The sequence below is a fragment of the Balaenoptera musculus genome, chromosome 7 (genome assembly GCF_009873245.2).
Source record: "Balaenoptera musculus isolate JJ_BM4_2016_0621 chromosome 7, mBalMus1.pri.v3, whole genome shotgun sequence".
Lineage (NCBI taxonomy): Eukaryota > Metazoa > Chordata > Mammalia > Artiodactyla > Balaenopteridae > Balaenoptera > Balaenoptera musculus.
The window spans coordinates 109118571-109132705 of record NC_045791.1 but is presented as its reverse complement, the minus strand read 5'-3'; the positions used below and the strand labels follow the sequence as shown (position 1 = coordinate 109132705).

General features: G+C 49.4%; 1 protein-coding gene across 1 annotated transcript in view; it reads left to right on the top strand.

Annotated features, from left to right (window-relative positions):
* The window catches only part of IQCA1 (IQ motif containing with AAA domain 1), a 172123-nt gene that overhangs the window by 76402 nt on the left and 81586 nt on the right, over positions 1-14135 (top strand). The window contains exon 9 of the mRNA XM_036858051.1: positions 13597-13672. Coding sequence (XP_036713946.1) covers positions 13597-13672 — 76 coding nt within the window. The remainder of the gene's footprint in view (positions 1-13596; positions 13673-14135) is intronic.

Below are 14135 nucleotides of genomic sequence, written 5' to 3'. Positions count from 1 at the left end.
ATTCCACTCATCTTTTCTCAAGGGTAGAGATAAGGAACAGTTCTTGGCAAACTAAGTGACCACTACAAAGTCAAAATAATTGTGTCTGCTTTCACCAAAGTGTGTTCATTTCAATTCATCACTTCACGTCGACATCTTGGACCTGTTTTAACAGGACTTGTTTCTTCCTACCCAAAGGAAAGCAGAGTTCAGAGTCACTGCGGGCCGGGCATGCCCTGTGCAATGGGGCTGCTGGGTGGTGGGCGGGCAGGGGTGTGCTGCTGTCCTGGGTGCGATCGGAGGGGTTTTCACCCTCAAACAAGTGGAGAGACCACCGCCAGGGTGGTGGTTCTCTCCGCATAAACTCCTTCTTTGGGAAATGGAATTCAGGCTGAAAGCTAGCGTCATCTGAAAACGTGAATATGTTCACTGTAGCGGCTGACCCAGACAGATACTGCTTCACAGCTGACCAAAACCCTGATCTGAATCAGAGTGGATCCTGAAAGACTGTGTCCCTCTGTGACTGTCCAGAAGCGGAGACCCAGCTCTAGCCCGGCTAGCCATGGCCACGCTCTCATATTCTGAGGATTCCCACTGACGCTCAGACTCGCAAAGTTCTCTGTGGGAGAAGCAACTCACTGGGGTCTGGTAGATGCATCTGGGACTTTTGGATGCATCACAGTGAGAGAGAAATTGGACGGGCTATGTAGTCAAGGAGTGATTGGACCAAGGAGGCAGAAGTTGTGAGCAAGGGAGAGGGGGGTGATGGTGAATATAAAATGTCAATACCCAAAGTCCACGAAAATGCAAGTGATAAAAGCCAGCCTCTTGTTTAAAATCCTTTGGCTTGATTGAGGCGAACACTGCAGGCGAGGGTCCCTTTCCAGTGGTCATGCCTGCACGGTGATATGCGGAAATCAAGCACCTGCCCCCGCTGTCCTGCCCTCTCTAACTGTGTTCCATTGTTTTGCTGCGTGGACAAAAGAAAAGAGACCCCTCCCCACTCATTTTGAGCACAGCCCACTCCACCGTAGTGGATGCTGAATGGGGCCCCTCTGATGCCCCCTTCAGGACCAAGGGGCTCAATCCCCAGCTACCCAGGATGCGGTGCTGACCCCTCACAGTTAGTCCCTCCCCAGGAACCGTTCAGGGTCTAGGAGGGTGCTTCAAGTGAAGTGAGCCGCCACCACGGGGCACGGGACTTCAAGGACAGTCACATTAGGGACTTCCCTGGCGGTCCAGTGGTTAAGAGTCTGCGCTTCTACTGCAGGGGGCACGGGTTCAATCCCTGGTCGGGGAACTGAGATCCCACAGGCCTGCATGGTGCAGCCAAAAATAAATGAATAAATAAATAAACAAACAAATAAATAAATGAAATGAAGAAATAGCATCATCTTAGGAAAAAAAAAAAAGATAGTCACGTCGGGGTACAAAGACCCAGCCCCTCACCTCCCAGGACAACTCTGAAGGGTTCTCCTAGCTCCTGGGCTCCCTGTGGGATCAGCTACCATTCTCTTGCAATTGCATCCCAGTTCAGCTCCCCCTCTGCTCAGTTCAGCTCCCTCTCTGTCCAGTTCAGCTCCCCCTCTACCCAGTTCAGCTCCCCCTCTGCCCAGTTCAGCTCGCCCTCTACTCAGTTCAGCTCCCCCCTCTACCCAGTTCAGCTCTCCCTCTACCCAGTTCAGCTCCCCCTCTACTCAGTTCAGCTCCCCCCTCTACCCAGTTCAGCTCCCCCTCTACCCAGTTCAGCTCCCCCTCTACCCAGTTCAGCTCCCCCTCTACCCAGTTCAGCTCCCCCTCTACCCAGTTCAGCTCCCCCCTCTACCCAGCTCAGCTCCCCCTCTACCCAGCTCAGCTCCCCCTCTACCCAGTGCAGCTCCCCCCTCTACCCAGTTCAGCTCTCCCTCTACCCAGTTCAGCTCCCCCCTCTACCCAGCTCAGCCCCCCCCACCCAGTTCAGCTCCCCCTCTACCCAGTTCAGCTCCCCCTCTGTCCAGTGCCACTTCTCTCCCTCCCTCCCTTACGGGTGATGTTCCCAACAAAGCACCTGCACGTCCTCCATCTCAGTGTTTCCAGGGAACCCCACCCAAGGGACCAGCTACTGCTCTGTCTCATGGACTTACAAAGCTTTCAACCTTGTTACCTTTGTGATATTTTAAAAAGGGTCTATTTTCCCTTTATGGAGATTAGTTGAAATATTCAGATGTTTTTATATGAGGTCTTTCCCAAGTTTTCTTACTATATATATGGGGCTGGCAATTGATAGATGACCAAGTGTTATAAAAATACTCAAAGAGTAACCATACAGCTCTGCTGTTGTGGTTAGGGGTTAGAGTTAGGGGTGAGTCAGTATCTGCAAGTTAAACAAAACTCGTTTCCTCTGTTTCCTGCCTTACCCTCTAACCAGGATGAATAATAGACGTCTTTTTCTACAGGTCAAAATACTAATTTCCACGCAAGGATTTGAATAGCTGGTCTCAGGAATGCTTCCTGATTCTTTAGGAATGATTTTAGAATAAGACTTTAAAAGTCAATGGAAAAGGTAATCTGATCTATAAGAAACATACCAACATCATTTAATTGTATCAAGTTTTCGTAGAGATGAACATTTCACATTTTAGTAATCACATTGTCACTGTGTAGACCTGTACTTTTCATATAAATTCATTTCTAAGTAATTCTGAAGGATTTTCCCCATCATTTGCAACTACTTCATAAATGCTGATGTACTCAAACTTTGCTTTTTTGTCCAAAACCATTCATCATTAAGTGACTATTTAATAGCTAGTTAGTAAAACACTATCACTCAACAAAGAGCAGATTGTGTAGCAGATAGTTTCAGATTTTTATGGAACAAGCTTCGCTAACAGTGAATTTTAATTTGCAAGTGTCAAACTCACTCATGCATATTTAGAGGAAGAGATGCTTAGAATAAAATTGAAATTCTTCCAGCTGTCCCTTTTCTTAGGCACTGCTTCAAAATTATCTTGCCAGGTGGAGGAGGATTTTAAAAATTAACTGTATCAAGTGAGCTGTCTTTTTGGTTTTGCTTCTCTTTTTCTGGAACAAGTTAGAATTTTAGGGGTGCAGGCAGATCAGTAGGGCAATAGGTGGTCTATGGGTTCCCTGGAAACACTGAGATGGAGAACGTGCTGGTGGTTTTTTGGGAACATCACCTGCAAGGGAGGGAGGGAGAGAAGCAGCACCGGGCAGAGGGGCAGCTGAACTGGGTAGAGGGGGAGCTGAAGTGGGATGCATTTGCAAAGGAGCATAAATATCCAGGGAGTAGCTGTTGGGAGGGGCCTGGAGGGTGAGTGGACCAGAAGGCTGGGCGGGGGCAGTATTCCAGGCAATCTCCAAGCCACAGAACCAGAGAACAACTTCAGAGCATGGATGACAGGAGGCCAGGATAGGTATGCAGTGTGTGGAGCCCGGAAAGGCTGCAGCAGGCAATGAGTGATCCCTTGGGGGGCCTGGCAGAGACTTCTGCAGAGAGAAGATGGACAGAGAGAAGACCCTATAAAGAGGCTGAAAAGACAAGCTGTAGACTAGGAGAAAGTATTTTCAAATTATATATCTGACAAATAATTTGTATCTAGAATATATAAAGAATTCTCAAAATTCGACAGTAAGAAAAAAGATGTCTTTCTTTTAAATCTTTCGTTTTAAATCCATCTCTAAAAGTATTGAGGATTGCAGATAAGGAGTTCCCCTTAAACGAGGGCTTTGATAGAGGAGATGCTGATGCCAGAAGGACATTTTCTGCAGACCAACAGCAATCTCTGCAAATGTGCTTTCAATACCAACATAATTTTATTTGCCTCACTCTGGACCTCATGTTGGCTTTAGAAACAAAAATACAGAAAAAGAGCACTCTGTAATCCATCCCTACAATTCTTTTCTCTCTGTTGTTTTTCAATGTTCCGTATGTTCAACCACTTGGAACTATTTTCAGTGGTTTTGTCCTGCCCATAACACATGATCACGCGAATACTAAGGAGTCTTCTGTAAGTTTCCTCCAGCCATAAAATGACTTGACTTGGTGCTCACTCCTTCTGGAAAGCTCCTTGGACCTATCCATATGCAGCACGATTAGCTTGAAAAGCTATTGTTTGTGTGCAGTGCCACCCAGCCGCTCTGACCACAGTGCCCCTTGGCCCAAGGAGGTGCTCCACATTGAACCGTGGAGCCAAGCACGTTCTTATATAATTTTAGAGTATTTCAAGCCAAATTTTGCACTACTTCACACAGATGGAAAAGTGAGTGTCATGGGTTTCCAGAGGCTGCTATCAGGAATAAGGATTTCATTATGGAAATATACACACTGAGCATCTTGTGTGTCCGCTGAAGTGCAGAAAGAGAGGGGATATAAGGAAGTGAGAGGCTTCTGGGCTGTAGAGGTAGGGGCTCGTAACCCAGGGAACACGGACCCTGTGGATACACACCCTGAAATTGTACGGAATTATGCGAGATGCATTCTCCTGAGAAGAAGGTGTATGGGTTTTCTTTGTGTTTTCAAAGGATTCTTCTCTCTAAGAAGCTCAAAAGCCACTGCATGCAGGAAGGACATATTGGGTTGTATAAGGGAAGGGCCAAGAGAAGCACTGCAGACCCAGAAGAGAGCGAGGCTCTGTGAGCACCGGAAAAGGTGGAGGCTTCCCGGAGGGGGTGGCACCTCAGGAGAGCTACAGGAGTCTACGCACGTCTCCTCATCTCAGGGGAACGAAATCTCCTGGCCGCTGCCCCACCTCCTGTCCTGCACGTGCAATCTCTTCTTCCCGCAGAAGCCAGAGTGACCAGACTCCAGTGTAACTCTGATCAGCGCTCCTAACAACGCTTGAAACTCAGGAGCTGTGCAGTAGTTATTTCTGAAGGAATGAGGAAGTACTCAGGTGAGGACCCTAGGGTGGAAGTGGTGGATGGAAAAACATGGAAAAGCTGCAGGAGATATCGCAAAGGATGACCAGCCTGGTGGCCTGGGTGTTTGAGGAGGAGAAGGAGACCCGGAATTGAGGTGGCTTCCAAGCGTCTTGAGCAACTGGAACTGGCTTCAGAACCTTGATGGTGGACATCCAGGTAGATGTCCGACAATCAGCTGGAGGTTCAGCACGAACTCAGGTGGGGTCAAGACACGGTGTCGATGCAGGAGTTGCCCCTGTGCAGGAAACCCTAGTGAAGGCGGGAGGATGGATGGGTTTTAGGAAAACCGGTGTGGGTATACGTTGGAGGACCTGGATTACATCCATCTATCAGGGCAGGGGGAAGAGGTGAAACCAACCAGGGAGATGGAAACAGCCTGGCGGCAGGGAGAAATGCAGCACGATGATGCTCCTATTTAATTTTCCACCTGGGTGAATTTCTAGAAGGAGGAAAGGAACGTTTTCCTTCTGTTCCCCTCAGTCCATTCACCGTCAGAAGTGAAAACTAAGAATACAATGGAGGCAGAGTCAGGAGACTCTTTAAAGAGAAGGGACCACTGGTGTCAAATGCCGCAGAACAGTCAAGGAGGAAGCTTGAGAAAGAAAGTGTGGTGATGAGAACATCCCTGGGGCTATTTCAGGAAAGCGGAGCAAGGGCAGGAGGTGCAGAAGGCAGATGGCAGGCAGGCAGGGCACTCGGGCTGAGACCTGTGGGCAGCTGGTGGACGTACCTCCTTCAAGAAGTTGCAAAATGATGACTTGAGTCGAGAGAGGACTTTAAGATGGGGAAGAACTGTAAATGTACCGGGACAAAGGGGAAAGTGCCCGTGGCCTGGGAGAGCTTAAAATTGTCAGGAGGTGATGCCGAATAGAGTAAGACAAGGTTTCTCTGCAGCGAAGAGCAGCAGAGGAGAAGCCGGGAGAAGCACAGGCATTTGAAGAAGTGAAAAAAGGGTGGAGAAGGGGAGACCGTTGTATTCAAATGGCCTCTGGCTTCTCAGTGTAACAGGAAGCAAGTTTGAAACTGGTGTGACACTGCTCAGCTAAGAAGCACACAGCGAGGCACACGCAAAGACAACAGGCAGGTGGAGAACCCACTCACGCTGGGACCGTCTCGGGCTTCAGTTGCTACAGCTGCCCCACGCCACCAGCTGGGTGTAGCCCGGACCAGAACCAGACCGATGCAGGTGAACTGTGTTCTCTGGACCCTGATTTCCCACACTGTGACTTTCTGGAAAGGTCACAGAGATTTCCTTCCAGGAGAAGTAGGCACTAAAGACGGGAGGATCCCGGGATTCCTTTGCTGGCCTGGCCCTACCCTGCAAAGGCTCATCTAATTAGCATATCAAGCAATATATAACGTCACTCAAGCAGTACATGTTCAGTGGAGAGGGGAAAAAAATCACTGATTAGCAGAAAGAGAAAAATAAATAGAAGTTGCCCTTGCACCCATGACCCAAAGTTAATGGTCATTAACATGTTGCTGCATATACCCTTCCAGAAATGTGTTTATGCATATATATATATATATATATAGTTTCTTAAGATACATTATTGCTAGTAACTGTTAATTGTCACGTCCTGATATATATCTATATATATATATATATAGTTTCTTAAGATACATTATTGCTAGTAACTGTTAATTGTCACATCCTGTGGAGATGTGAAGTCAAGATAAAGGTAAGGATTCTGAGCTGGAGCATGCCAGTTAAGCTATGAGAAGGCTGAGTGTTAGCTCGAGCTAAGTCTTCCTAAAGGGCAGAGAGGTCAACCAGGTGGACAGAGGTAAGAGTGGCTCCCCCAGCAAAGGGGGCCTGTGAGGACTACAGAGGTGGGTGCAGAGCCGGGATGGTGGTGAGTGGGCCAGGGAAGGAGACAAGCTGGCGGTCTGGATGGCCCGAGGGAGAAAGTCGTATATTCCACAGTAATAGCCAGGAAGCTCCTTCTGACAGAAATTAAACCTAGATATCCGCAGAGAAAATTGGGACAGATGTATTGAGGACATAGCTATACATTTTTAGACTTCAAATTGTAGGTTTTGTCAGATCTGCCATACATCTTTCATGTGGGAAGGCCAAAAAGGTTGAGTAACTGATTCTCCAGTCTCAATGGAATGTGAGAGCAGAAAAGGCAAATGACATTCTAAACGCAAGCTTGAAAACAGTTATGAGATGATGAAGTATTTTTACAAGTCAAATTTCATGAGATATCACATTATCATGCATTTTTATTTTAAAAGGCAGTTTTTAACGATGATAGCTTCTGGGCTGATTTTTTTCACTCCTGGATCTAAAAGAGGATTACAATTTCACTCTCAGCTCAGTGGGAAGTAATCAGCCTCTTCCCCAGTCACAGCAACCTCACTCCTACCCCCAGGACAGAGACCCTAGGGGAACCATCAAATAATCTGAAAGCCACAAGTGATCAGTCTGACATTTGGACTTGTATGTTAATAGGTATATGCTGAAACACATACCCCCATTTAAGAAACGGAACAGGGACTTTGCAAGAGGTCCAGTGGTTAAGACTCAGCGCTTCCACTTCAGGGAGCACGGGTTCGAGCCCTGGTCGGGGAACTAAGATCCCGCGTGCTGCATGGTGTGGCCGAAAAAATTTAAAAAAAAACCGGAACAGATGTGACCCTACTTGAATTTGGACACTTACCCACTAATGTGAAGTGCCGACCGTCCCTCCACCCACAGACCGCTTCAGATGCACACGTTGGCTCATAGAAAATTTCAACAGGGCTTCTGTTCGTCTGAGTCCCTCTTTAAGCCAGGCTGGAAATGATCCTAATGGTTAACATTTGGGGAGGGGCGTGGGCAGGCACACTGTTTACCTCTGTCCGCTCTGCTAACTTCACCAAGACAAATACCTAGGATACGATATTTGACGACGAAAAATCTTTTGGAATCCTCTGCGTTTTTCTCTGTATCGCTATCTCATTGATGATGATTAAGGAAAAAAATTGTGTTGTATAAGGACCCATGTCACACAATAGATGGAAACTTACTAAAAATTGTCAGTTTCAGTACACTGACGTTATAAATATGTTCTAAAAATCAAATCGAGGGGCGTCCACCGGTTTATTCTTACTAAGAAACTGCTTTGTCCTTAATGATTTATGACGGATTGGGTCATGACAAGAAAGTGGGGAGCTGATCTGAGAATAGCCAGCTGCCCGAAAAGAACCTCCGTGTGGCGGAGCTTCCTAGTGGGACCGAGAGGCCAGGCAGGCAGGTCTCACTGCTGCTAGATGCGATGTTTGAGGCATCCTGGAGAAAGAGCGGCCCAGAGGCCGGAGCTGTGGCAATGGCTCAATTTGCAAAAAGAGAAGAAAGCCAGATGCCACAGACCACAGATCGTGGCACCAGGTGCGACCATGCAGAGGACGGATAGCCCATGACTCAGCCCTCTGTGTGAGGCTGGTAGGTGAGAACACGAGTCTCTCGTCTATTTGGTGGGTCCACAAGTGTGGAAGGCAATGGAGAAATAAAATGAATGAGACATAATAGACACCGCCCTCCAGGAGCATAACATCAGTTCAGAGACCAAAGGTAAGAAATTGACATTTATTAGCAATAAGAATACAAAACCATCAGTACAATCTCAAGGTAGGAGAAACCCGTCTACATGGGACATACATGGAAAAGTCAGGAGGACTTGTCAGCTGTCTGACTCGTGGTGTGATGGAAACGTCCGGAAGGCCGGCCACCTTCACGTTCAGGCCAAGAAGGAAGCTGACCATGGCTCCGCCTATAACCATTAGACCAGCACCATTCCTTAACTGGGTGCCTGGCTGACTAGAACATGTCTGTCCATAGGAGAGAACCGGGAGGTGGAACTATCTGGAAGTCTCTTTCTGAGATGTAGGTAAAGGAGCCAAGAAGGTTTCACCGTGAGCTGACTTTGGGCTTGACGAGGATTTGGATTCTCTGACGCCCCCGGAGGACGAACCGGGCCTCAGCTGATGGAAAGAGGGCTTCTGTTAACCTGTGGTCCTTGCTCTAGCGGTTGATTAGAATCGCACAGAATGGTCTGGTTCTAAGAAAATGTCCGTGCCCCATTCGAGGAGATTCTCATTTCCCTGGTCTGGGGTAGAACTGGGGTATTGGAGATCTTTTATGTTCTCCACTGGGTTAAGTAAAAAGAAAGTGTTTTCTAACAGTGGAGTTGGGCTGCCTCTGGAAGAAGTGAGTGTCGGAATGTGGGCCAGGGCTGTCCAAGGTCTTGTTCGCCTGAGCAGGCAGGCCAGAGGGCAAGGGGCTGGGCTGCACTGGAGGAGGGGGGTGGGAAGGCGACCCCCAGTTTCCACGGGGGAAAATATGTATCTGACAGTCACAGTCACAGGGAAGCTCAGGACCCAGGAGTCACCTAGTAAGAGGTGACACTGGCAGATATCAGGAAGAGGGATGGCGGTGTGACATCAAGGGGTGTCCCAAGGCACGGTCAGTGAGAATCTGCGAATCCCAGTGCAGGAGATCCCAGAGGCAGGCCCCAAAGGTAGAGCCTGAAGGATGCACCCTTGTAACCCCAGCACCTAGAAATTTCCACACGCGGCAAGTGCTCAGGAAATATTTACAAGTAAACAAGATAAGGTCATAAAGCTGGTAAACTAGCCCCCCCCCACACACACACACACAAAACTCAAGACAATATAAAGTTCAGTGGCACCAAAAGAAGGCATATGAATTAAAAGTTAATACTATGTTTCACCTACTCAGCCGGCAAAACTCTTTTATCATTATAATTATGCTGTAACTGACAGACATCACCTATGCGTATAAATAAAGAAAAAGAAAAATGAAAGGTTCATTGGATAAAGGTGACAGTGATACAGCTGATTATTTCCTTGGATTTTTAAAATCTTTATCGCATTGTTGCAGTGGTGTCCTTTCTACAATTAATAAGCACTTTTGCAAAACATGCAACATGGCTCTGGCATTAGCTCGCAGGAGGAGCTGGGGTGAGCCAGCCCCCCTCTCTGGACATCCCTGGCTGGCGTCTGCACAGAGCAGATCCTCAGTGATATTTATAACATTTCTGAACGAATGGAAAGGCTGGACATATCTAAGATGAGGTCTCTTTTTTTTTTTTTAATATATTTATTTATTTTATTTATTTTTATCTTTGGCTGCATTGTGTCTCCGTTGCTGTGCGCAGGCTTCCTCTAGTTGTGGCGAGCGGGGGCTACTCTTGGTTGCGGTGCACGGGCTTCTCATTGCGGTGGCTTCTCTTGTTGCAGAGCACGGGCTCTAGGTGCGCGGGCTTCAGTAGTTGTGGCTCGCGGGCTCAGTAGTTGTGGCTCGTGGGCTCTAGAGCACAGGCTCAGTAGTTGTGGCTCACGGGCTTAGTTGCTCCACGGCATGTGGGATCTTCCCAGACCAGGGCTTGAACCCGAGTCCCCTGCATTGGCAGGCAGATTCTCAACTACTGCGCCACCAAGGAAGCCCTAAGACGCTGTTTCTTATTGGGACTCACTGGGTCTACTGGGTGGCAACACCAGCTCGCTCAGGTCAGCAGACAATGAGATGGAGCCAGGGCACGTGGAGGGCTTAGGACCTGGCAGGCGTGGGCTGGAGCTGGGAGTTGCAGGACCCAGGTCCACCGGGACCAGCTCCTCTGTCCACCCCCTTCTCTAAAGAAGGCCGTGTGGTGGCTGGGACCCACGTTCTCACCTTGCTGCCAGCTGGGCCGTCCACCTGTGTGTTCCCGCGCCAGTGCAGAGGGAACCATTGCGGCTGGCCATTCCAGCTCCTCGGGGTCAGGCTGCTCCAGGAGAGGCGCGTCTCTCTGGTTAGACACTCTCCAGCCACTAGGCTGAGCTGGGAGTTGTGGCCGAGAAGTTTCCATCAGAAAGGGATGTTGGTCAAGGCAGGCACCATTGACAGGTGCAGCTGTACTTGTATGACCCCTTCACAGTGAAAGATTCAGAAAAAAAAGTGACTTTGGATTTGAGAGGGTAAAACCTCCTCGTGGGATTTATCTCTCCCAATAATTGTCAAAATGAGCAAGATATTAAGTGTTTAAAACAGCAACCAAAGGAAAGGATCCGTCCAATGAACTATTGACCAAAGGAAGAAATATCTCTAAAAAGGAAAGCAGACGTGTTCCATCGTGCTTTCTCTCTGGTTAAAAGGTGTCTCCTGTGATGGCCAGTTACGTCATTACCACGTGGAAAGTCGTGGGAACCGCTAACATCCGCTTTCATTCTGTGCAATCGGGATCAGATGTTTCCAAAACTGGTTTTACGGTGTTTTACTCCCCTTGAGAACTTGATATTTATTATAGAAATAAAGCTGTACAAATAGACCTATAAATCTTATTTTTACTTACATGCGTCAAACGCCTAGAGAGCAGGCCTGATGCTGGTTCCATATAGGGTACAAAATATCAGCAAGACGGAATCCTCCTCCATGGGGGCCCACAGCCCAAGAGAGCAGCTAAGACAGGCACACAAATAGCCAATAATATGCACAGAGAAACAGGCGCCAGGAAAGATAAGCAGAGCCTACTGAGCCAGGGGAGAGTCTTTTTGACCTGGGAGAATCCAGGACGGCTTCACAGAGGAGGGGATATTTGCCTCAGACCTAAGAAGAATTTTCCACAGAAGAAGATGGGAAAATGAATTCTGGTCCGAGAGAGGTGGGCACCCTGACCCTCTCCAGCCTGTGCCCGTGCTCCAGCCAGAGTCATGACCCGACAAGCAGATCCATTCATGCCAGGCTCCTGCGGGGACCCCCTGGTGGCTGCCCTGGTCTCAGACCAAGTTCACACTCCCTGAGGAACACGGCTCATGGGCCTTCCGAAGTCCGTCCCCTCTCTGCATCTGTGTCTCTGTGTCTCTGTCTGTCTGCTTGGCCCTGTTCCGTACGCCCCTGCCCTACTAACTTCCAGTTACCAAAGGCAACACGGCCTTCCAGCTCAGACTCACGCGGACTGGTCCCTCTGCCGAAAGCGCTTCCACGATGCTCCCTCCCTGGAACAGCACTCCTCCCCCTCCCTTTCCCTTCCCCCTCCTCCTCCACCTCTACCCATGAAGGCGCACACCCACCACCTATAGGGGCTCCCAGAGGCCAAATACAGGACGATGTGAGTATCCAAAACCAGAAGAGCCACAACACGTCCGTCAGCAGCGCACTGACTGAAAAATACAAAAGATCCGTGAATGCTTAGTGATACCTGGAGAGAGAGAGGCGGGGAGAGAGAGGAGTAATATCTCTGAGAGTATTAATTAGCTATTTCAGGTGCCCCTTTCTGTCTGTGAGTCATCTGTTTCCTCCAAGGACATGCCTTTTTCCAACACTGGTCTTCTCCGCGCTTCTCGGGCTGATTCTTCTCGAATGACTGGGTGTCCTGGGCTGTGTGAGTGAGTGGGGCTCCTTCCCCCGTGAGCTTTGATTTCCTGTGGGGCCTGGAAGGTGGGTCAGTTGCTCCACAGGCGTGGAGCCCCCAGGATTTCTGGGTCCAGGTTCTCCCCCCGGGTCTGCAAGGTGGGTGGCCCCTCGAGGAGGCTGTGATAGCCCCCGCGTGTTTCGTGAGCTGTGGTGCAGGCAGGTCTCCCGTGTCACCCCACCCCCGCAGGAGTCAGAGTCCTCCCGCCACCCTGACTTCCTCCTGGGAGCTCCCATCGCTCTCGTGAGCTCGTCTCACGTGTCTTCCCGACTGCCACGTGGAGTAGGGGAGGAGAGGTAGGCGGGGATCTGGTACCCAGGCGCTGCCGGACCACGGCACGTGGCGCGTGAGGTCCCAGAAACGAGGGCACGTCCTGTGCCCAGACTCACCAGAGGCGCTCACCATCTTATTGCTGCTCCTTCAAGCTGTAGAGAGAGCACTTTGATTGCTTTGGAAACTCCTCATGGACATCGTGTAGACCAGCATCCCTCCTTTTGCCCTTTGTGGGGTGACAGTAACCAGGATTTGGGTCATCGGGCACCTGACTCTTAATACAGTACAAACATTATTGCCCAGAAACGTCAGATGGGCCTTTGCGAGGTATGGCTCTTCCCGACGCGGAACAGCCCTGGTGGTGTAGGGCAAAGGGGACTTCTGCCGGGGGTCGGGGCAGACCCTCCAGCTGCAGTGGCCGGTGTCCCTGCAGCTCCCATCTGGCTGCACAGAGGCAGCCGGGACCAAGGGTGGCATGGCCAGGCTCTCTCTGCAGCGGGGGCCCAGGGCAGGGAGGCTGGCAGGACCTCCAGCTCAGGCTGGGGCTCAGGACTGGCTTCCTGGCCCAGGGAGGGGACAGGCAAGCCAAGAAAGGAGCAGCCCGGGTGCTCCTACAAACCACCACCTGACAAGTGGCGGAGCAGAACACAGACGGAGAGCAGCAGCAAATCTGGGTCACGGGAACATGGCAAAGGAGGTGGCAGGACTTGGGCGGGCATCAGCTTTCAGAGCAAGGAAGGAGCAGAGCATCAGAGGACAGGACCAAACTCGGGGTGGGGTACCCCAGGGAGCCCGAAGGCAGAGCCAAGTCTCCAGACCATCCCCGCCCTGGTCGGTGGACACAGCACTCCCTGCTCGGACTGGTCAGCAGGGAAACTGCCCAGGTGGGCAGACGCCCCACAAACCAGAAAAGAGTCTACGTGCTTTTCTGTAGTCACAGCAACCACGATGTACGTGCCTTTCACTGTCTGATCACGACAGATAAACTCTGCCTGTAATTAACAAGTGTATTATTCTGCTTTCACAGGAAGAAGGTGAGGGCTGGAAAATGTCACCGAGTGTTTTCCTTCATATGATGGAAGAAGGAAATAACGTATACAAAGGTCAGTTTAGCAGAATAGGCGTGCTGACTGAGGTGGCCCCGTCCACCCAGTGTGGCCTCAGCCTCTGTTGGGCAGAATTTGCTGCCCAATCATGAGAGGCTGCAAACATGCAATTCACAGCCAAGACCTTCTGTCCATCTCTCTTTTAAAATTCCTTTGGGTGGCTTCAAGGCATATAACTGGTAAAAGAGGAAGATGAGAACCTAATCTAAACCTCTGTTCTGTTTTAAACCCTTAAGACTTCAGCTGAACATTCTCTTGCTAGGAATGAAAGGGAAGAAGGATTTTCCCTGGATTGTTTAAATTAAGAAAATCAATGCCGTATGTACAGTAAAATGTTTTAATCCTATTAGACTAAGACTCGTGCCTGAACACTGACACCTAAATCTTTTCTCCCATGTTCAGCATACTTCACAGAGTATAATCTGGCTCATTCAGCAAGTGTATGGATTGGTCTTTGAGA